Raw genomic sequence first — 21,583 nt, 5'->3', positions numbered from 1 at the left:
TCGTTTCCTCTCTAGAAAATTCTCCCTGGGCGCCTCAGTTGGTGCCCGAGCAAAAAGCTCTCAGCTGATTGGATATTGTAGCTGTCATTTAAAATCTCTTCGTCCGATTGGGCAACTGTAGTGTAGGCGGGGTTTGTTTCCAGGAAGTGAGTAGCGTGACTACGGGCCTCACTGTGGCTAACTGAACTTTTTGCTTGTCATTCGCTCAGCAAACATTTTACTCAGCCGTTTATTAATCCATCAAAATGGGCGACGACGAGGAAAAGTATGACGGCATGTTGCTTGTGATGGCGCAGCAACACGAAGGAGGAATACAAGAGGTATGTTAGTGTGTCGCTAACGTGTCTGAGCTACCGTGCTAATGATTAAGCTAATGTAGCTAGCATGTGTGCTAGCAGGCGCACCTCGCTTACAAGCATTCGCAGTAAGATAAAGGAGGTGTTTGTACTGTTGTACAGGTGTTTGAATTATTGTACAGGTAATTATATAATGTTCAATAGACTCTTTCACTATACAGACCATAATCTTGCGTCTCCATTCAGTAGGTTACACGGTTGAATTTGGTTTACAGGGGTACAACATATTAAATAAATGTCATTTTTGTACCTGCTAACCTCATTTTATAGGGTTTATTTTAGAGAATTAGGAATTGTTCGTCCACTTTTTTTTAATAAAAGTAGACAATTTGGATTATTAGAGGGTTTAGACAGATGAGAATGTGGAAGGATGTGGATTATCCAATGCAGTACTTTGCCATATTATATTTAATCAGATGAGACAGTTATGCTAATAACAGGAAGTTACAGAGGATGGGCAGAAGAAATTGAGGATTTAATGTTCTGCAAGCTAGCCATGAATCTGATAAATATAGAGGGACTGTGATATAGTCCAGTCATGCCAGTAATGCCCAAGTCCAAATTGATTTGTTGGATGGAATTTGTGATGGCCTCTTTTTCTCTCAACAGTTAGTAAACACATTTTTCAGTTTCCTCCGCCGCAAAACTGATTTCTTCACTGGTGGTGAACCCGGCGCTGCAGAGAAGGTAAGCAATGCTGCTGCAGCTTCTGGGACATTTGGGTTTGCGTACCATACTATGTTCTGAACGAAGTATACTTCCATTTATGACTCATTTCTGTCAATCTCTTTTCTTTCAGCTAGTCAAAGATGCTCTCGCCCACCACAGCCAGCTAGCGCTGAAGTCACAGAACGAGAAGCTGAAGAAACAGGAGCGGGAAAAGAAAGAAAAAGCTGAACGAGCTGCCAAGCTAGCAGCAGAAGAAGAGAGGAAGAAGAAGATGGACGACGGTCCCAGAATTCAGGAGCTGACTGATGAAGAAGCAGAGAAACTTCAGTCTGAACTTGACAAGGTGGAATCTGGGAGCCTTGATACTCAGTCACACGTTGAAACGTTCTGTTATGAATATTACTTGATTTATTTGTGTTGTCTGTTTTAGAAAAAGAAAGAAGAGGAGAGAAAGGAGAAAGCAGCAGCAAATGCAGAAAAGGCGTCTGACAAAGTAGAAAAAGAGAAGGGGGTGAGTGAACAGTTGGATAGTTCTGGAGTGAAATATTGAGTCTAGAGTCTAATCTGGGTCTGACACTCATTTTAATTTCTATATCCCCAGTCTGACTCAGAAGGAGAGGAGGATGAGAAGGACAAAGATAAACTGAAGCCCAATGCAGGAAACGGAGCCGACCTGCCGAACTACAAGTGGACACAATCCCTGTCTGAAGTTGATGTGAGTGCCAAAGACCTAAAACTTCTGTATAGATAAACTTTATTCCAGACTCAAGTCCATATAAAATACATACAAAAACACAGACGATATAATAAAAACAACACAACAAGTAGGTTTAAAATACATACAAGCATCTATTCCAGTGCTTCCAGAAGTATGACAGATATTTTGTGTCACGTTGTGCAGGCACCGCTAGGGCCATAATGACTCCATTCTTTGACTGGCTAAGTCGACACATAAAACTGTAAATAAACTTTCTAAGAACAGCATGAGAAGTGGACACATCACTGCTTACTGCTTGTATAGTTTCCCCCAAGCCTCTAATGCCAGGGCCACAGTCCTGTGTCGCAGGACCTCCTGCTTTTTATTTCACACAGCCTGCGCTAGGTCAGTGTCGGCTCATCTAGAGATTCAGAGTCTTGCCTGTCACATTGGCATCATTCCAGCAACATTAAATCTTTCACTACAGTGTCAACAGCATGAAAAAATATGAATGTTTATTTTGAACTTAACACTCCTGTTTTTGTTTCAAATTAAAAGCCGTGGACAGAATCCCTTCACTTGTCAACACAAAGCTTTTAAATGAGGCAAACTCAGTGTAGAAAGATAGGAGCCAGCAGCAGCAGTGCTGTCTGTGTGGACACCGCGTACTTTGAAGCAAGGTCACAATCAGGCTCAGATCGAGGCAGGCGGTGGGACCCAAATAACGTCAATTCGAGGGGAGAGTGCTGACACGCATCCACAATTGAGAAAAGCAACCTTTTCTCTCATTCACTCCACATCCTGGCTGCTGAATCTCAATTACGTCTCCTGTCTGTGTGTCATGTTCAGTGTGTGCTAAGGGTGTGACATCAGTTGACTTGTGCCTTGGACTTTATTTATTGTGCAGAAAGTCCAGGACTAAAAGCTTATGTCGCTGTCAAAATTCCCCCTCATGCCCATCCCCTAAACTTTTAGAGGCATTCACCTCAGTCAGTCTCTGTTAAACTTGCAGCTCCTTTGTATTTGTGTCTATCAAACATTTTTACACATGACATGAACTTTGTGTCATTGTAGTTTTGATAGCCGTGAATAAAACTGGATTTAAGTATACATTAAAACATCTTCCTACAGCTGGTAGTGCCTTTCGATGTAAAGTTCCGCATTAAGAGTAGAGATGTCGTGGTGGACCTCCAGCGGCGCTCCATCAAGGTGGGCCTGAAGGGACACCCTCCTGTTATTGATGGCCCGCTTTACAACGAGGTGAAGGTAGAAGAAAGCTCCTGGCTCATCGACGATGGCAAAGTTGTTACAGTCCACCTGGAAAAGGTAAGAACAGACCTCCTGTCTCTTCATCAGTGGGAAAGCAAATGAAAGAACTGCTGAGTTGTTGAGCTGTAATGTATTCTTTGATTTCTTAGATTAATAAAATGGAGTGGTGGAGCAGGATCGTCACCACAGACCCAGAAATTAACACCAAGAAAGTCTGTCCAGAGAATTCAAAGGTAAAGGATGTCAAGCTTAAGGCTTTAGATTTGTTCTACCTGTCATACATCTGCAGCACCAACTTCCTGCCCCATCCTAACTGTGTGTTCTTCCTGCTGAGCAGCTGTCGGACCTGGACGGGGAGACGCGTGGTATGGTAGAGAAGATGATGTATGACCAAAGGCAGAAATCAATGGGCCTGCCGACATCTGAAGAGCAGAAGAAACAGGACATTCTTAAAAAGTACGTTTCCAGTGTTGCATCACTGCCAAATAATCCACCTGTTGACGTTAGCTCAGTTGTTGTTATCATGAAGACCTTTTTTGTTCTGTCAGCTGACACCTTTAGTGTTTTTACAGTGTTTTTACTGTCTCCAAAGCAGACACTGTACTCAGGGTCAGTTTAACAGAAGCTTTATGATGTATAAAGATTTTATAAGAAGTGAATTTGAAGGCTCCCTTTCTAGTTTTGCTCTCTGTGTTGCGTATTTCTGCTCAAGGCCAGGCTCGCCTGCTGTAACTGCAGGTAATAAAAGATAGTGTGGGGTTTGTACCAGCCTCTGCCATCCACAGACGTGACCCAGTTCAAGGAGACACATTGATCTGAGCAGAAATGAGTTGGGGTCTTTCACTCTACATCATTTGTGTTGCTGTCTCACAGCACAAGCAGTGCCGAAACCAGCTCTTTTCAAATCGTCATTGTTATGGTGGTACTTGGTAACTCAAGTACAATACCTGATAGAAACCCCAGAGTAATACACAGGACCACAGCACTTTAACAGTATTACTTTGCAGGTTTTAGCCTCTTAACTATAAACTGTGTAAATTACTCATCGCTATTTTTTTGCTTTGCTTAAAATTTGTAGTTGATGTTCCACCCTCACCCTTTCTGTTTATTGTCGTGTCTGCAAGTTGCATGATTTGAAAATGATAAATTATCTGGCGGTGTGGTGTTAGAAAGTTTACCAAACCTCTTACCCACCACTCATCTCTGCTTGAGGCTTCGATATTCTGCTGCTGCCGTAATGCACCTGGATTTCCGACTGAACTGTCAGTGGTTGAGTTGCATTGTGGGTTTTGTAGGTGCCAGGTTTTGCCAAGAAAGAAGAATGCATAAGAGAAAAAATATGATTTCTCTGAATCTGCTCCATCAGTTGTGATCGTTTCTTTTTTTTCAACTGTCAATTGTCCAAAAACGTTGTAGGGCTGCAGAGGTAAATTGGTGGAGTACTCTTTGAATTTGTTTCCATGGTTGAAAGGTGAGAGTTGTCTGACAGAGGGGTGAAGTTTTTAAGGCTGTACCCAAATATTCCGATATTCGGATATTCGAATATTCGGATATTCGTTTCTATGGGTAGTTATTCATTATGAAAATTTGGTATTCGATATTCGTTTTTTTAATTTACTTTTTTTGTTGTTGTTGTTGGTAAATGTAGGTCATCAATAAAAATCAAAACTTTTAAATTGCATTGTTAAAAATGTGAAAATATAGTATCGCCTACCAACAGAGCTTGTGTGCACGACACGCTTGAGCGCATCCGTCTGAGGCTGTGGATCAATGCCAAGTTTTATCACTATTCCCTCTACCTTGTATCTGTTTTTTCGTTATCTTTTGAATTTAATATGAATTATGGAACCGTTTTTGTCAACGTTTGTTTCCCCCGTTTTGTACAATAAATTATTGTTTAAAGTTTCAACAAGTTTCTTTTGAAGTGCGTGACACAAGCGTGTTTTGAAAACGACCGCGGACTGTCACCTGCTCAACGCATCAGTACCCTCGGATGCCATGACAGTAATAGCCAATAATGTCATCATTTACAGACCGATTTAACAGACGATCACTGCTGCCCGACCCGCAGGTCCATTTGCGGGTCTCGCGGGTCACGGGTCGACCCGCGCATCACTACTCAGCTCAGTCTATAAGGCTGTACACAACAGTAAGGCTATAGACATTATATTCTATTCAGGCCGGCAGAACCAGCAGCGAATCGGCTCTACAGTGCACGGCACTGCTGATTAACCATTTTATTGCAGCGCAGAGTGTCTGCCAGCAACCAATTACTTGCAGAGGCTTCCTACAACTTGTTTCAACGGTTCCGATTTAATCAAAAGACAAATTAAACAGGATGACTAGCCAATGTGTACATCAAAAGAAAGCAGAGAATAATGTACTGAAGGAGACTGTTGGGCCATCACACTTTTTTGTGGTTTGAGAGCAAAGATCCGGTCGCCACTGTGCAAAACTCTGCAATACAGTTAGGTCCGGAAAAACCCCGGAGTCCTCCTGCATGTATACAGTCAATTGGACCCAAACTGGCCGAGGCGCTCTGCGCATGCTCCACAGTGTCCGCCCTGGGCTTCGACCTGGAAGCTGAATGCGTGAAATGCATAAGAGAAGAAGAAGCTGGTAACAAAATCTACATTCAGAATCGCACATTTTTGGACTGACAAAATGTACCGAGCTGTAAAGTTGTCCACCATGGTGCCAGTTTGCCGCTAGCTCACCGTAGCTGACTTGTTAGACCATTGTTTGGTCTGTGACGTAATCTGGTCACATCTCTCACAGCGTCCAGATGCAGTCTCACTTGCTCTTCCTCTCCTTGCAGCTCTCATACTCCTACAAATGAAGTTACATCCAGTAACTACTGTTACTATGGTGGAACATTACCAGCAGAAATATATTGAGCACAATTTCAGTAATATCTGCTGCCTTGCATCTGAGACATGGCTCCACCCACTGAATGCAGCCGCTCCAATTTGCATTCATCTTTGCCATCAGAGGCACTGCTAGGCTGTGACCCCTGATGAACCCATCAGAGTGTTGACTGCAGATAGAGACAGGCGGCTGCATCAGAGCCAAAGTAGAACATTTTTCAGTTCATTTGTTTTATCTGCCATCAGATTTCAAGTAGTTAAAAAATATACATAAATAGAACATCAGTATGTGGCAGTAAATGTTGATATTGGGGGGAGCCACCTCCAAATAATCATTGTATGGGCAACACTGCATCGTGATGGTTCAAACAGTAGCCGCCTCTCTCCACTGGGTCAGTGGTCCATCCATTATGTGCCGTATCATGTCAAATATTACACAGAGCACTAGTTAACTGAGATAAGAGGTGGATGTGGGCCAGAGTCGGAGCTGTGAGACCCATGTGAAGGACGCTCTCTTATCATTGTTGGCAGTGAATGACCCCTCTTCCTCCTCCACTGCTCTCAGCTCAGACAAGAGGAGACATGTCTGCCGCTGTGATGACTTCCACTTCCTCTTTAAGCTCATTAAAGCTGCCTCTAACGATCCTGTATAGTTTTATAAGGCTGAAACAATACAGTGGAGGTGACTGTAGTCAAGATAGCTGCTCTCAGAGGTTTTTTATTGAAACAAAGTTCACATCGGGTCTTACCAATCAAATGTGTTGCCTTATGGTGTGATCTCAGAGGGGTATGTTAAAAAACTCACTCCTTGGCCAGATGGACGTGCAAAGGAAAGAAAATGTTCCCTGTCTGTGCCCAGTGGGAAAATATCAACCATTCCGGACTACAGAGAAGAGAGTATGGAGTTGTGTCTGAGACGTAAAAATGAATAAACAAATGGAGACACTGGGAGAGAGAAACGCTATAGCATGTGATGTGTCATTTAGAAAATGTCTGTCTAAAAGCAGTTGGAAATGTGAATGAATAAAGGACTGACTGCATCTTGTTTCTCACTCCGACACCTTCTGTCTCTGCAGGTTCATGGCTCAGCACCCAGAGATGGATTTCTCTAAGGCCAAATTCAGCTGAGACTCACTGAATCCACATCACGATCCATGTGCGTCATATCAGAGCTGACGTCAGGCACCAACCAACTCACCACTCATCTCTTCTCTCCATACCAGAACTGGTTTTGTTGACTAACATGTTTCCAGCGCATAGGATCAAGTTTTGTTGTCAGGACGACAAGCTTGACGACTGAAATGTTGTTTGCGTCGTCCCTTTGCATGTTGCGTCAATATTTAAAGGTTTGTCTGGATTTTTTTTTTTTTAATAAATTGATTTAAAATCAGTGAAGAATGAGTGGGTGTATTTTGGTACTTCAGTATCAGCGGCTCAAGTTTAAGCTTTTCACCGCCTGTGTTTGTTTGTTCACAACCTTGAAGAGTTCAAGCCCAAGACGAGTGGATTAGCCAACCGTCAGAGTCACTGAACTCAGCCGTGTGTTATGATTGGGGCACATCCAAAGGCTACTGGCCTACAGTGAGAACCTGTTTTCCCAGAGCTGTCACCATGCAGGTGAATTGCATAATACTGGAAGTCTGTTTAGCTGGCACAGATTTCTAAATGGTAGAGGTTTATATGTATAATGTGTTACACACAAACCTTTGAAACAGTCACATATTGTAGAAATACTTGCTGCTATTTTACATGTGTGTGTATGAATCAAAGGGAAAGGTAGAGATGCACCATGCACACATTGGCAAGTTTTTTTTAATTTGGACCACAAGGGGGCAGTGTTTTCCTGAAAGAAAGAAGAGTGCTGTTAGAAGTTTGATACCTGTTAATGTACAATCAGTAACCACATGAATCCTGTAAATCTGGTGGATAGGAAATTGAAGAAGTGAATATTTATCCCATATTTTAAGTAAGTGAGTAAGTTAAAGTCAGGGTAGCCTTTTCTCCTTTTGGTTTGTAAAAAATAAAGTCTGTAATTACACAATAATGCTGAAGAGAGTTAATTCAGAAGTAAAAAAAAGGTTCCTCACTAAAAACTTAATTACATTTTCCCAGTGACGTGATTCTGCAGAATCATATGATGTTTGTCGCTCATTTTATTTGTGTGAATTCATTATCTCCAGTAAACTTTCCAATAGTCTCTATACAATGATGGGAAAACTAGACTAAACTAAACTACAGCAGGGAACAAAGTGCTGATTGTAGTGACACAATGACAAGTTAATATGTGTGGAAAGTCGATACCATGGGATTATTCTTGTTTGCACCCACTGCTGATCAAAGAAATTGTGTAACGTCCCATCAAATGTGGGTTTGAGCCGACAGCTTTAAGGAAACATACTTGGCGTCAGGGTATGACTCAAGTATTTTGCAGTTACTCTAACATGTGAAGCAACAATGAAAATATAGAGCAGTAATTATTGAATGTGAGCACATTAGATAATACAAAAATACTGACCGTAAATAGGCTAGTATCTAAAACAGGGTTTGATTTCATAAAAGAAAAATTTAAGGATTATAAATTAACTTTGAAATTAAATTTTAAGTTAAAAGTCAGAACTTACACAACAACACACAAAATCTTGTCAGAACCTAGCAGCCTACAAACCTTACCCACAGTGCAACTCCACACAATCAGTTGGACATTTGGCTGTGTTATGCGAGTGGGAAGATAGAACGATAGATACAGTAGACAGACAGACAGACAGTGGGAGGAACCTCACCAACTCGTCAGTAACCAAGATGGCTGTTAGTTGTACTAATATACTGGAACGCGGTCACCTCGGGTGTGATGTCATTCCAAGCTTCAACAGCTTCTGACTTTCGATGTTAATGAAACTTACGACGCATTCACACTGGCGCTATTTGGTCTGCTTTAAACGAACCCTGGTCCGCTTCCACGGATAGTTCGGTTCGTTTGGAGTGGTGTGAGCGCTCATTCGAACTCTGGTGTGGACCAAACGAGCGAACCTTGGTCCTCTTGAAAACTGGGGGTGTCAGTTCACCTGCAAGTGAACCCTGGTGCAGTTCGCTTACAGTGGGAAATGCAAACGGACTATCCAGCGAAGCAAAGAGAGGAAGTGACATAGAGCGCAGTGCATTTTGGGTAGAAAAAACAAACGAACAGGGAGAAGAAGTTTTTAAATTGTTTAGCAAGAGAATCGCGGCATGTGGATTTAATCGGTTGGTGGATCAGTATCGCACCAAGGTAAAAAAAAAAAAAACAGTGACAGCAATATATTATATAATATTTCCGTCTTCGGTCCTGGCCACTCGATGTGCCGGGTTTTCTTCTTCCTCGTGCTTTATTTCTTCTTGGTCAGTGGTCGTTTCAGGCAATACCGCCCCCAAACGAGCAGCTGTTGTAACTGCGTGCCGTTGTCCAGGCGGTTTGGTCCGCTTTAAAAAGTGCAGTGTGAAAGTGAACCGAACCAAATGAAGGTGTGAAATTTTTCGGCATTCCCTGCCCAATTGAACCGAGTCCACTGGACTACCCTGGTGTGAATGCGCCCTCAGTGTCAGTCCCAACCAACACTGACTCAAGTGACATCACTGGAGGCAACTTATTAAACTTCACACAGCTCCCACGATATGAAAGTCTGTCCACAATGTTTTCCACACATGTTGTTGTCCTCCTCAACGCCTGTATACAGACTTTAATGTGTAATTTCCCTTTTAAGTTTGTGACTGGGAGTAAAATCTAAGGAATGTTACTATTATCTTTGATCCAAACTGACAGAAAGGACTACTATGTGTGAGCGCAGTGATCGACACGCTGTCTGAACCCCGGGGATAATCAGCACGCAGCTACCAATGAGTGAAAGACACGGTTTCTCACTCAGACCACACTGGATATCATGCACCTCTGCTAAATGTTACTTCAGTGAGGACCAGTTTGCTTACAAGTCTTCCCCGCTTGTGTGACTGTCCACAGCTAGCTGGACTGGCCTGTCAGGATGGTGAGAGGCTGTCACCATCACTGTGGTGACCGGAGGAAACATACATTAGCTTATGCTGGCTAGCAAGTCCTCCTAATGTGTGAAATTGCTCATGTAGTTCAAAAACACTCCTCAGACATCTGTCTCATCGGGACAGTAGTGTTTTTGCAAAGGCTGACCTGCTGATTACAGAGCTGTGTTTGAAATGTGATTAGAGAATATCACAGGGCAGATGTGACAGCTGCAAACTGAACAGACTCAAGTTTGATTTTATTCAAGAGCCAAAAAGGAGAACACCAGACTTTATAGTTAAAGCAGTGGTTCTCTACTGAGCATATGACTGGATAAATGAGACTTGGATTATACTGCACGAGTTGTGTGAGTGTTTGTCCCTGTTTATTTCAGTTCTTGAAGAATTTTTTCCTTTTTTGGATTCTCCTTTCACTGTGGAGGCATGCAATAAAAACAAAACACGACTTTAAGGTGGCAGGCAGTTTGTTATAGACATATAAACGGTCATTTTGCAGGTGAAGTGTCCTTTTAACCTGGGATTGGCCAAATATGTTTACAAATACAAGGAATTTGTCTTAAATTTTCTGCATTCAGCAGACTTAGTACAAATTACACGACTTTCTAATCCGACCATTCATTAAATAATGTAAATATTTTAAATTCTTCAACCTGCAGCCTGCAAGAATTCTGCCAACCTTCTCTGAACACGCCAGGTCCCAAAAAGAATCAGGCTTCACGTCAGTTGTTGTGTTTCAGTTGAGGTGTTATTTGCAAATGTCATTTTTTAGGACATTTCTCCATTTCTCACTGACTGTGCCAGTCATTTGCATCTGTGGTTGTCATGTGTCAAAGGAGATTTGCAAAGTCCAGAGGGAGAGGAGAAGGGACAGAATGAGACAGAGAGCTAATGTGTTGCGTTAATTGATTAAAAAAAAAAAACAATAAATGGATGATGTAAAGAAAATGTATAGATTTCAGTCAGTTTTGGGTTTTTAAAGTGTGAGTATGCCGGTTCTCCAGCCTGTCTGTGACGTCACCTTCACACACCGGAAATAAAAACACCAAAAAAGCTGTTCTTGAGCCTTCCTTAAGTGTTCCCATGCAGGCTAATAAGGATAAAACACACTAGCCCTTTTTAGATAGGAGTTGTGCAAATTTGCAGGAAAGCCTTTCTGTGCAGGTGTGTTTTTCTTTCTTGGTGTGTAGTATCCAGTCCGCCTGGCTCTATGTTTGATGCCACTGCAGAACTCTAGTAAGAATTAGACAGAAAGATATCATCAATTTTTTTCTTGTAGCAGACATCACTGCAGTGGATTCATTGGAATTTGCTAGTAATTCAGTACCAGACCTCGAAAACGTTTGAAATCATCGTGGTAAAACATCCAAAATTCAAGGATTCTGCGACAGTGTAGCAGCCCGACGTCCAGTATCTCTACTAACTGCAAGGGAGGTGCAGCCAGAGGCCTGATGGGACTGTGGAATGGTGGGGCGGCTGTGTGACTGCGCAGAGGTTGAGGGCACGGAGGAGGCAGAGTCTGCTCAGCTGAGAGCAATGTCTCACCAAGGTACCAGAATTTCTTCATTAACGAAGACACACAGACATCAGAGGGACGGGGTTGGGGTTTCGGGGCGGACGAGGGGGCGGTCTGCAAACACACCTCCCCTCCGCTGCGCTGACTCGCTGTTCCAGACTTGACAACTTGTTTTTTGGCAGCGGCCCCTCGTAAATCAACCGCAAGGCCCTGCACAATGTGACTCACCATCATAATCGTGGTGTTTGCGGAGGCCACTTCGCCCTTCTGTCTTGTTCCGTAAGGCTGCTCGGTGGCTTATTCCTGGAAGTGGAGGTGGGATACGTGAGGGGACACCAGGACAGAGATGAGACAGGAGACTGGCATCTTTCTCATCTGTCAGCTTCAGATCAGTCCCATTGGATGAGTTTTACTTCAGTCCCTGTCAGTGTGTCCATCCTTTCCTTAAACAATTGATACACTCGTAGTTTCTGTAATTCATAACCTCCAATTTTTGTCAGATAGAAAATGTAGTTCCGGTGTGTTGTACCCAACACTACACCTCTGCCTATAGTCACATAAGGCACCAGTGACCCAACCCAACATCTGCATCTGTTGTTTAGAGTCCTCCATCCTCCACACCTGGGTGCTGGGCACACTCTGTAAAGCGTATTTGGAACACACACTTCCAGGGGTGGAGAGGAGGGCGGTGTGCAAAGTCAAGCTGTAATTGTCAATTAGTGAGGGCCAACACAGGCTGCAGGCTGCGGTGTACAGAGCAGATCAGCCATCTTGGAGAACAAAAGCTTCAGTGAGCTCAGGGCCCTCAGATCAACACACACACACACACACACACACACACACACACACACACACTGCAAGTGAGCCAGCAGAGATGACTCTGGGCTCAGCAGGACCTGTTTATCACTCCAGACTGAGCAAAGACCATCAGCAAACATCCTGCCCACTAAGTCTGGACAACTGCTCATAAACAGGCACTCATACTCACACACACACACACACACTCGCACACGCACACAAACACACACTGGAGATGAAACACAAGGGTTCAGTACTCTTTTATTTTTGGCTATTTATTCCACTTCCCAACTCTCTATGAATAATAGCTGTAATGAAGAGGCTGAACTCACTGGACTATATTTGGTAGATTGTAGACACAGTAGCGTCACATACTAGTGATCGCCCAGCGTGATTCACAAACACTGGCTAATATCAAAATAATGTCAGCTGCTCATTGGTCTGCTGACTCATATATTAAGAATATGTCGTGTGAGAAATGCACAGGGAGACATTAAATACAAATAAGTTAGAATAATGTGCAGAAACTGTATGTGAATGTAAAAATTTCAAAAACCAACTTTCCTCATTTTCTTTACAAAAATTTGTCAACAATTATACGATCACACAAATGAGGTAATACCACTCTGACCTTTGACCTCACTGCAACAGGATGCTTACAACATTGATGACGCTCAGATTAAAAGCATCAGATGCACAAAATGCCAAAAGTGTTTTCCTCATAAGAGAACATTGTTGGACTCATGATGGAAAGTCAAAATCCAAAACTGATGCAGCAGAACCAGAGATGTCGTCCTTTTTATTCTCGTCAAAAACCTGGTGCCTACATTACCCACAATGCAGCTTGACTGCTAACAATTCAGTCAAAGATCCTGTTTTGTTAGCCTCTAGCTACTAGCGAGGGACTTCTATGTAGACGACTATCTGGTGAGTGATTTCGGACACTGACATAGACTTTGTACCTTACTGACGCTGACTCAGGTGACATCAAATGACATCACGTGATGCAAGTTATCAGATTTCACACACGGTTCTGTCTGGAGACGCAAAACTCCTTCTCCTCAATTGTGTTCAGCCTCAGCTGTATTTTGTCTTTAGTAAATGTCAGCTTGTTAACGCACTGAGGTTCTGTATGTGACAATTGGAGCATTAACATAGCAGCAGATCATTATAGAGTGCCGAAGTCACGCCCCTTCCAGTGAAGCTCATGGGACCTTAGATCGGAAAAAATATGAATGGCAGTGAATGGGGAGAGCAATATTATCTTTTGGTCCCGTTTGAGTTGTGACATGAAATCCAAATATGTTGTTAATGACTTTAAAACATACATTTTAAGGTCAAGAAAGTCACACTTTGTGGGAAAACTGTTGAGATATAAGCTTTTGAAAAAACTACACAGGAGGCGGTCGCGTATGTGACGTCATAGCTGTCGCTCGCTTCCTGCAGCTTGAAGTGACTGCAACCTGGCACAAAACACACAGACATCTTCAATCATCAATCGATTAATCATAAAACAGTGGAATTTCAGCGGAGAGGCCAAGCTGCAGGAAGCGATCAAAAGCTATGATGTCACATACGCGACCTCCTCCTGTGTACTCTTGAGTCTTTCTAATTAAAAAGCTTATATCTCAACAGTTTTACCACAAAGTGTGACTTTCTTGACCTTAAACTGTATGTTTTAAATTCATTAACAACATATTTGGATTTCACGTCGCAACTCAAACGGGACCAAAAGATAATATTGCTCTCCCCATTCACTGCCATTCATATTTTTTCCGATCTAAGGTCCCATGAGCTTCACCGGAAGGGGAGTGACTTCAGCACTCTATAGTCATGGTATCCTCAACAGAGAATGAAGTTGCGCTGCCTCTCTGTGGTTTCTTGTGGTAGCTGGTCCGAACGCTTGCATGTGTATGTGCCACAGACTAGCACATCGCCTCCACGCCTGCACTGTGCTCACATGTGCTGATATTGGGATGGCGTTGTCATGGAAGTGTAGTGCCCACCCTTTGGTTCCCTAACACATTCTCAATCCGACCTTGTCACATGTCGTTGCTTGGTCACTGACTTTGCATGACGACATATGACGTGCAAGGTACCCTGGGTGCATTGGTTGTTGGCGTTCTGGGACACTGTGTCAACTTGAGCCTGTTACATGCACTATGTGTTTTCAAAATACCTGCATATGGTTGGGTTTAGGAAAAAAGAACACAGTTTGGCTTTACAGTCCTACAGGAAGTAAATACCGACCTCGCGGGTGAAAGTTGGTGGTTGTTGGACCCATCCATCACCTCTCCTGCCCACCCTACTTGGACTTCCACCGCTTTAACTTTCGTTGTTGTCCCACCGCATTCCCCCCTGACGCCACCGGGCACCGGCTGTGTATCATGCTGACATGAAAGGACAGCTTTTTTTGTCGTTGTCTGATGCTGGAAGTCACCGACCAAGCGCTGGATTTTGATAACTTTGGAGTGAGGCCGGGTTAACACCATTACCTCATTCAGCACTGTTGCTGTTGTTTAGGGCTGTTTATGGAGTTAGCACCGTTAGCTGCTAGCCACCATCTCAACCACGTGGAAAACCGATTCCACCCAATTAATGCACTCAGTTTTGTTCACATAGAGCCTCTCAGTCACTTTGCAAATTAACGTTTTATATGTGAAACATATAATCAGCCTATAAAATATACATTAACTCGTCAAGTAGGTATAGTGACTTTTGATACTTTACTTGGCTGCATTTTACTTTTCCTTCAGTAAGATTTTGAACACAAGTACTTGTACAGTAAGTGAAAGTGTCGTATTATAGTTTACAAAAACAACTTCTGTATTTCTTCCAAGCTACTGGATTTAAATTCCTACATTTTGAAGAGGCAGTAAAGTGAAGGTTTTCAGAGACGTCAGCGTTTCATGAGGGGACCTTTGCTCCGCTGCGATCGGCCCCGCCAGCTGCAGGTCACATTGCTGCTTCATTACTGTTTGCCCGTGGCCCCGTAACCCGCCTGCCTTCATTTGCACCTGGGTGAGGACCACTCCATCACTGCTCGGGGGCCGAGCCTCCGTGGGCCTGACACACACATCACACCACTGACATCATGAGTGCACGGCCATGCCACTGGCCGCAGGTATGAGCCGGGCCTGAAGCGGAGTCAACCAGAAGACTATTTTTGTTTGCTTGTTTGTTTTTGTTTTAGTTTCTTTTGCCTTGGTGCTGCAAATTATGATTTGTATTTAATTTTATATTTTTAATTGTGTGTGGGGTTTGTGCCTCCTTCTGTAGTGCCAAATACATTTATAGGCTCCAAATACTTTACTTTTTATGAATAATTTCTAATTTAAAAACCTTTTGTTTCCTTTAAAGATTGTTTCTACATTTAAATTATCTTCTTATAACTATGTGTTTAAGGTTAAGTTGTGCAAATAAAAAGGTTGATGACCTGCACTGCGTTCGGTTTGGGTCCTCTCTGTTCCTTCTAATACTGCAAAGCTGACTTTGGAGCCACAGTTTATCGTGTTAGCGTTTTGGGTCCATATTCTGTACCTTTGACTCTCCTCACATGCAGATCTGAATGTGTTAGCCGTATGTCGCACCATAACGCAGATTGTAACAAAAGGGTGCCAGTGATGGAAAAGTACCCCGATAGATTTCTTAAACTGGACACTTCTCCACCACCTCGTCATTTCAATTACACGTCAGAGACGCCGCGTTCACTTAGCGTAGCCGTGCGGACGCTGTTATTAAAAGAAAGCTCATACAGCGGGGCCAAAAGTTTGATGATTGTGGTTTGATGCACGAGGGCAACTTGAGAGTTACACCTCGACTCAAAACTCGTGGATTCAAAATGAGAATATTTAAAGCTGGCTGCTGCGTGACCCTTGATGTTTTTCTGTTGATTAACCCACAGCGGCCCTTGTTTGCCCTTTGACCTCACAGATTACCAGACTGAAGTGTTAATATAGATGGTGCTGTGTGCTTAATTTTTCCTGCTGTATATTAAAAGCTTTGTATTTCAGTACTTAAAGCAGAGAAGCAACACATTCCTGGGGTTAAAATCATTTGCAGATGTACTAAACACGCACCACACACAAAATGAAACCCATGTTTGAGAAAACAATCTTTAATTTATTATTAAATGACATAAATAAAACTCACAGTGAGTTCAAATACAAATAGATAGTTATGTACACTTGTTTGTGCGGGAGGGGGGATGCAGAAGGCACTTGTGTGGAACATTTATTGCAATCAGAAAAGGCACATTTATATGGAAAACACTGGACGTTAATTTATTCTATTTACACACATATACACCTTTTTGTTAGCAGAATTCTTTCGTCTTATATATTTAAGAATAAAAACAAAAAGATCAGGGAGTGATCAGTTCATCGTGTGGAGCAAAGGGAGGTTTTAAAAGTGTGATAAACATGTCGACGCCTCATAAACATAAATGTGTAACAGGCATTGTGGGAATTGCTAAGAGCAGAGAAGAGTTCTGACCACGCAGCTATTCTAAGGCTTATTATTCTACTGCGGAGTTCTCCGACATGGATGGAGATGATTGTCTTTCAAGTTCTGTCTTTACACACATCGACTTTGTTCAGCGTGACTCCTGCCTAACTTTACGCTTTTATTTAAATTAGAGACTCTGGAATGAAACATTTTTCAGAAACAGGAACCAGAACAGATCCTTGTAGGTCTCGTCACACTTCGTCTTCTTCGGGATCTTTTATATATGTCTTTATCGTGCTCCTAAAGCCTCCACAGATGCCTCCTGTTCAGTAGCTCTGAGCCACAGGCGCCCAGGACGCGGTCAGCCTGGCGATGGAGCTCTCAAACTGGGCCTCTCCGACGCCGACCTCGCTCAGGCTGGGGTCATACATGGAGGATGGCGAGGAGACGGGCAGTGAGGAGGTCAGGCCCGTGTAGGAGGAGCCCCTCAGGAACTGGGAGGTCAGACCTCCAGGTATGGAGCCTGAGGCTGAGCCTGAAGGGGTGAGGGTGGTGCCGGCTACTGACCATAGGCTGGGGTACTGACTGTGGACGGAAGGGACAAGAGGATTTTATTAACGTGATGGTGATCATTTGGTGTCACCGCAGCTCATCGCGTTTTTTTTTTTTTTTTTTTTGATGAACTTTAAATCAAACAAAGTGCACGAATGTCTGCTTTCTGTATATGGTTAAGACTCGTACCTGGAATTAGATGTGGAGTTGGTGGAGTGGGACAGGGTGCCCATGCCGGTGGAGTTGGGGATCTGAAGAGCAGACCAGCTGTCATGAGTGGGCAGAGTCCCCGAAGCATTGTCCATGTAGTTGTCTGAAAATCAAGCATAGACCACAAATAAATGTCGATTCTCCCATTAATCTGGATTCCTAACATGATCAGTGTACTATATGTGTACGGTCTGAGGGTCTTACTCGTGCTGGAGGTGCGGTGGGGGTAGTGGCTGGGGTATGGGGCCGCTCTGTGGCTCCTCAGGCTGGAGTAGCGCTCGCAGTAGGAGCCAGAGGAGTGGCCTGCTGTGCCACTGAACTGAGGAGGGCTGCTGCTGGGGCAGATAGGACTCTGGCCTGGGAGGAACCAACCTCCAACTGAGGAGTTAAAGGAACAAAATTAAACATACAATTTTACCATTATTTTAAACACCATTATTCCATGTCAAAAATGTATTAAATTAATGAAACTCACGCTGAGAGTAGCCAGACTGTTGGTTGTCTGCGCCGTGATCAGGGACGTCTTTATGGTCGCTCCTGCAATCAAAAACAATATTATTTAACATCACACAGTCAGAACACTCACTTCATAATTTGAGGAATAACTTCAGGCTTAAGACTGTACCTTTCTTTGGCATCCAAGAAGGCCTTGGCAAAGGGATTGTGCTTTATCTTCAGGGCAGTGATCTGTGAGGAGGACGTGACAGCTGTGAGCATTTCATTCAATATTCAAGACAAGTGAGTGTTAATGAGGTTTCCTGCTCTCTGACCTCTTCGTTCTGGTAAGCGGTGACGGCGATGAATTGTGTTTCAGGGAAAGACTGGCTGCTGATCATCTTCTGGATGCCTCCGACCTTCACAATGTGTATCCTTGGTTCGTATTTGTGCAAAGAATTCAGCATAATCTGTGGAGAAAAATCCGGTTAATGTTACTTTTTTATATTATAAAAAGAGCATGACTGCTATTTGGATTTTATATTTTTCTTAGATCAAATGAAGGAACAGCTCTAAAGTGATGTAATTCAGTGTTTCCTTAAGTGAAGGGTCTTATTTTGTCATGTGTCACAATACCTGAGAAATCCAACAGTTTCTAAAATACGTGAAAGGATTTTTGGAATTCAGTGTGCATTTGATATTCAAGTGGTTAAGTAAAAAATATCACTCACTCTCTTGGAGTGAATTAATTTGTGGGTCTCAGCAGAAGAAGTACAGAAAGTGTCGGAATCTGTTTTTACATCACCATAACTGATGATAATCTTTACGCATCACTCTTCTCACCTGTCCGCCCCCGTTGAGTTTATTGGAGAGTTTGACTTTGCTGAAGGAGACGGGCGCTTTCATCCAGTGCGCTCCAAAGTTTGGGGAGTCCGGATGGATGTAGACGCAGCTGGGGCTCTGGGGCTCCGGTTTGCCGCCGGGGACCCACTCTCCGTTCACGTATTTCCACCGGTTGTTGTCCGCGGCCACGAAATCCAGCAGCACCGAGTACATGGCGTTGGGGTCCAGGCCGCTGACGCTGGCCCGCAGCACCGGGAACATCCTCCTGGAAAACAACAAAGGTGGAATTTGTAAGAATTTGTTTCAGTCGTTTGTCAGTGGAAAAATACCGTTTTGTTTTAGAGCAATCACACAACCAGGTTTCTTTACCGTTATGAACCCAAGGGCCTCTGAGGCCTCATGAGCAGCACCTCTGACAGAGCACTTGTGTGGCCTGTTTGATGCCAAATAAAAACCAAACTAACATGTTCCCTCACACTGAAAACCCCGTGCGTAAAATGCGCCCGTCCTGTGCGCAAAAGCCACCAGCGCGGCTTCCACTGCTTCATTGGACCTACCTTCCAGTTTTGGTGACAATCATCTCGTTGGTTAACTCTTTGAACTTGTTCCATAAGTCTGCATCATCCAGCGTCAGTTTAATATCCCTCTCGGACGCGTCGCCTTTCTCGCTGCCCTTCTGGAACTCGCTCTCCACGGCGCTGAGGAGATGCTCCAGGCGCTGGTCAGTGTTGGAGGAAGACATATTTCCAAGTATTGTAGACAGGCCCAAATTCCAAGTCGTTTAGTGTAGGGGCTTGCTGACTGTGAGACTAACAGCGAGAGAAGGCCCGAGTGATACTGCTTTCTAAAATCCCGAGGCCTCATCATTTAAGGGCCCCCAGGGACCTCATGGGGATGTGGGGCGTGGTTTGCGCGCTCACATCTCGCATCTCTGACCGCGTTCAACGTCTCCAAACGCCGCCCCCACACCAGACTGCAACTCTTTCTGCAACACAACAGATTGTTTTGAGAATTATAAAATCAAAATTGACCTGAGTGAAATTTGCCTCCCTCAGTTAAACTCATTTTTACAGCTTCTTTAGATGCGCACAGAATGACTTCGCTAAAGAAAATGATTTCAGAGTTTGGGATTTACACTTTGATACAAGTCTATTACAGTCCGTTGCAGCTGATGCCCGTCACATTCAAAGCTGCGTCTTCAAACAAAAGAAGGGAAGGAGGGCACTGAGCCGTGCCTTTGAACTCAGTTGTATATTTGCAAATAGTGCTAATCTTTTGTTGTCTCAAATCCACATGGGAGAGGACTTGTGTTTACTGAGTATGGGCCATTAGGGCAGACTCTGTGTTCCTGTTGTGCCAAAGTGTGGACGGCCCACAAGTGATGCCTGGATTTACATAATGGGCCTGCGTGACTCCCTCTGAGACTCTGATATTAAATATTTCAGCCAGTTGGAGGCTGAGTGCTCGGCAGAGGCTGGCTCTAATATTCAAATGGAGGCTTTTACTGAACCAAAAGCTGTGGGAAGTTTCTAAAGCAAAACTTTAGAATTTGCTGCTGTTTAATGGCTTCACTTCGGGACAGACAGAAGTTGAGGCTGGTGAAATATAATTCAGAGTGGTACAATACAAGACAGAGGTCCCTGAATTTAAGCAGTGTGGTGGGAACATTAGCACTATAGATTCCTCTTTTGCCCTTAGGTACAATTTGGAGCTTCTTCTTCTCAGTATCTTTTTGCAACATATGCTACTTTACACTTCCTCTACTCCAGATGTGAGTGAAATACTGGACTTTTAACAATGGTACTGCTCATGAGAACAGTTTACATCTTGCTTTTATATTGGCCTTTTTATTTTAAAGTGAAAAAAGGCAAAACCAGAGAGACACAATTTACAGAAATAACTCAATATATTTGACAAATCAAGTAAAAAATAAGGGTAATAACATTTTATTTCTATAGCTAAACAGATGCACGGGAACATTATTATTATTATTATTATTACATGGCACATTGCTACAGATTTAAGGATCAAGTAGTATATTAATGAGTTAACATGAACATTAGCATGATGAATGTTTAATACGTTTGATAAGTTAAGTTAATTTGTTTCTCATATTTCTTCATATGTCAAATTAATTATGTTATGAGATAAATAAAAGTAAATGTAGGTGTAGATTTCAGGGGGTGGGGTTCCTCTCAGTATTTAGGACATACGCATTTCTCCCCCCACAGCAATATGAAAGTAGCAGAGGACTTTTATTTTGACACAATTAAAGAAATTTACACTATAAATTGATGCATAAAAATTCACCAGAACGCAGAAAAGTCAGTGTTTGACCAAGCTATACAAACTATAAAACAACGTATCTCCAAATTGTCAGAGAAACTGTGTTACAGTGCAACTTTCAGATCATTTTCTCATGACAAAATCTAAAAGTTTAATTGCTCAGATTATCTGAAAAATATAGATAGACGTACTTTCTTGATCCCAGACTGTAAGATTCATGTGTTACACATTGACAGGTCAGTCAGGCTTTTCACGGTAGCTGTAAATATACAGTTAATAAACAGTTTAACACACGGAGAGAGAAATTAATAGACAGAAAAATAAACACGGCAAATAAAATAAATTACAGTAGCCTACTGTAATACTGAATACAAGACAAACAAAGCTTTGCATAATCCATCAGTATAAAACATCTAGAATACACAATACATATAGTAAGATACAACTACTCAAGCATAAAATATATCATAATAACAATGATAAACTTTATTTATAGAGCACTTTTCATACAAGTAATGCAGCTTAAGCACTGTATATTATACATATGATAATATACTAATTAGATAAGTGTGCACGTTAGTTGAAGTTTGAAGAATCAGTGAGGTAACGCTGGAGA

At 42.8% G+C, this 21,583-nt stretch overlaps 2 protein-coding genes across 2 annotated transcripts; one reads left to right on the top strand and one right to left on the bottom strand.

Annotated features, from left to right (window-relative positions):
- Positions 1-130: 130 nt before the first annotated feature.
- nudc (nudC nuclear distribution protein) lies at positions 131-7,248 on the top strand. The gene is made up of 9 exons (XM_049603089.1): positions 131-320; positions 966-1,043; positions 1,156-1,368; positions 1,456-1,536; positions 1,627-1,740; positions 2,854-3,048; positions 3,141-3,224; positions 3,329-3,447; positions 6,935-7,248. Exons 1-9 carry the CDS (start codon positions 246-248, stop codon positions 6,984-6,986), a joined length of 1,011 nt encoding a protein of 336 aa, XP_049459046.1. The 5' UTR covers positions 131-245; the 3' UTR covers positions 6,987-7,248.
- A 9,156-nt stretch (positions 7,249-16,404) lies between these two features.
- tbxta (T-box transcription factor Ta) lies at positions 16,405-19,507 on the bottom strand. Its single transcript, XM_049602369.1, has 8 exons — positions 19,239-19,507; positions 18,682-18,946; positions 18,174-18,308; positions 18,029-18,090; positions 17,879-17,940; positions 17,608-17,781; positions 17,383-17,506; positions 16,405-17,226 (listed from the first exon to the last, which is right to left on the bottom strand). Exons 1-8 carry the CDS (start codon positions 19,421-19,423, stop codon positions 16,968-16,970), a joined length of 1,266 nt encoding a protein of 421 aa, XP_049458326.1. The 5' UTR covers positions 19,424-19,507; the 3' UTR covers positions 16,405-16,967.
- Positions 19,508-21,583: the final 2,076 nt, after the last annotated feature.

The sequence above is a fragment of the Epinephelus fuscoguttatus genome, linkage group LG17 (assembly GCF_011397635.1).
Source record: "Epinephelus fuscoguttatus linkage group LG17, E.fuscoguttatus.final_Chr_v1".
NCBI lineage: Eukaryota > Metazoa > Chordata > Actinopteri > Perciformes > Serranidae > Epinephelus > Epinephelus fuscoguttatus.
The sequence above is the reverse complement of the archived record's forward strand: the minus strand, read 5'-3'. Positions and strand labels throughout refer to the sequence as shown.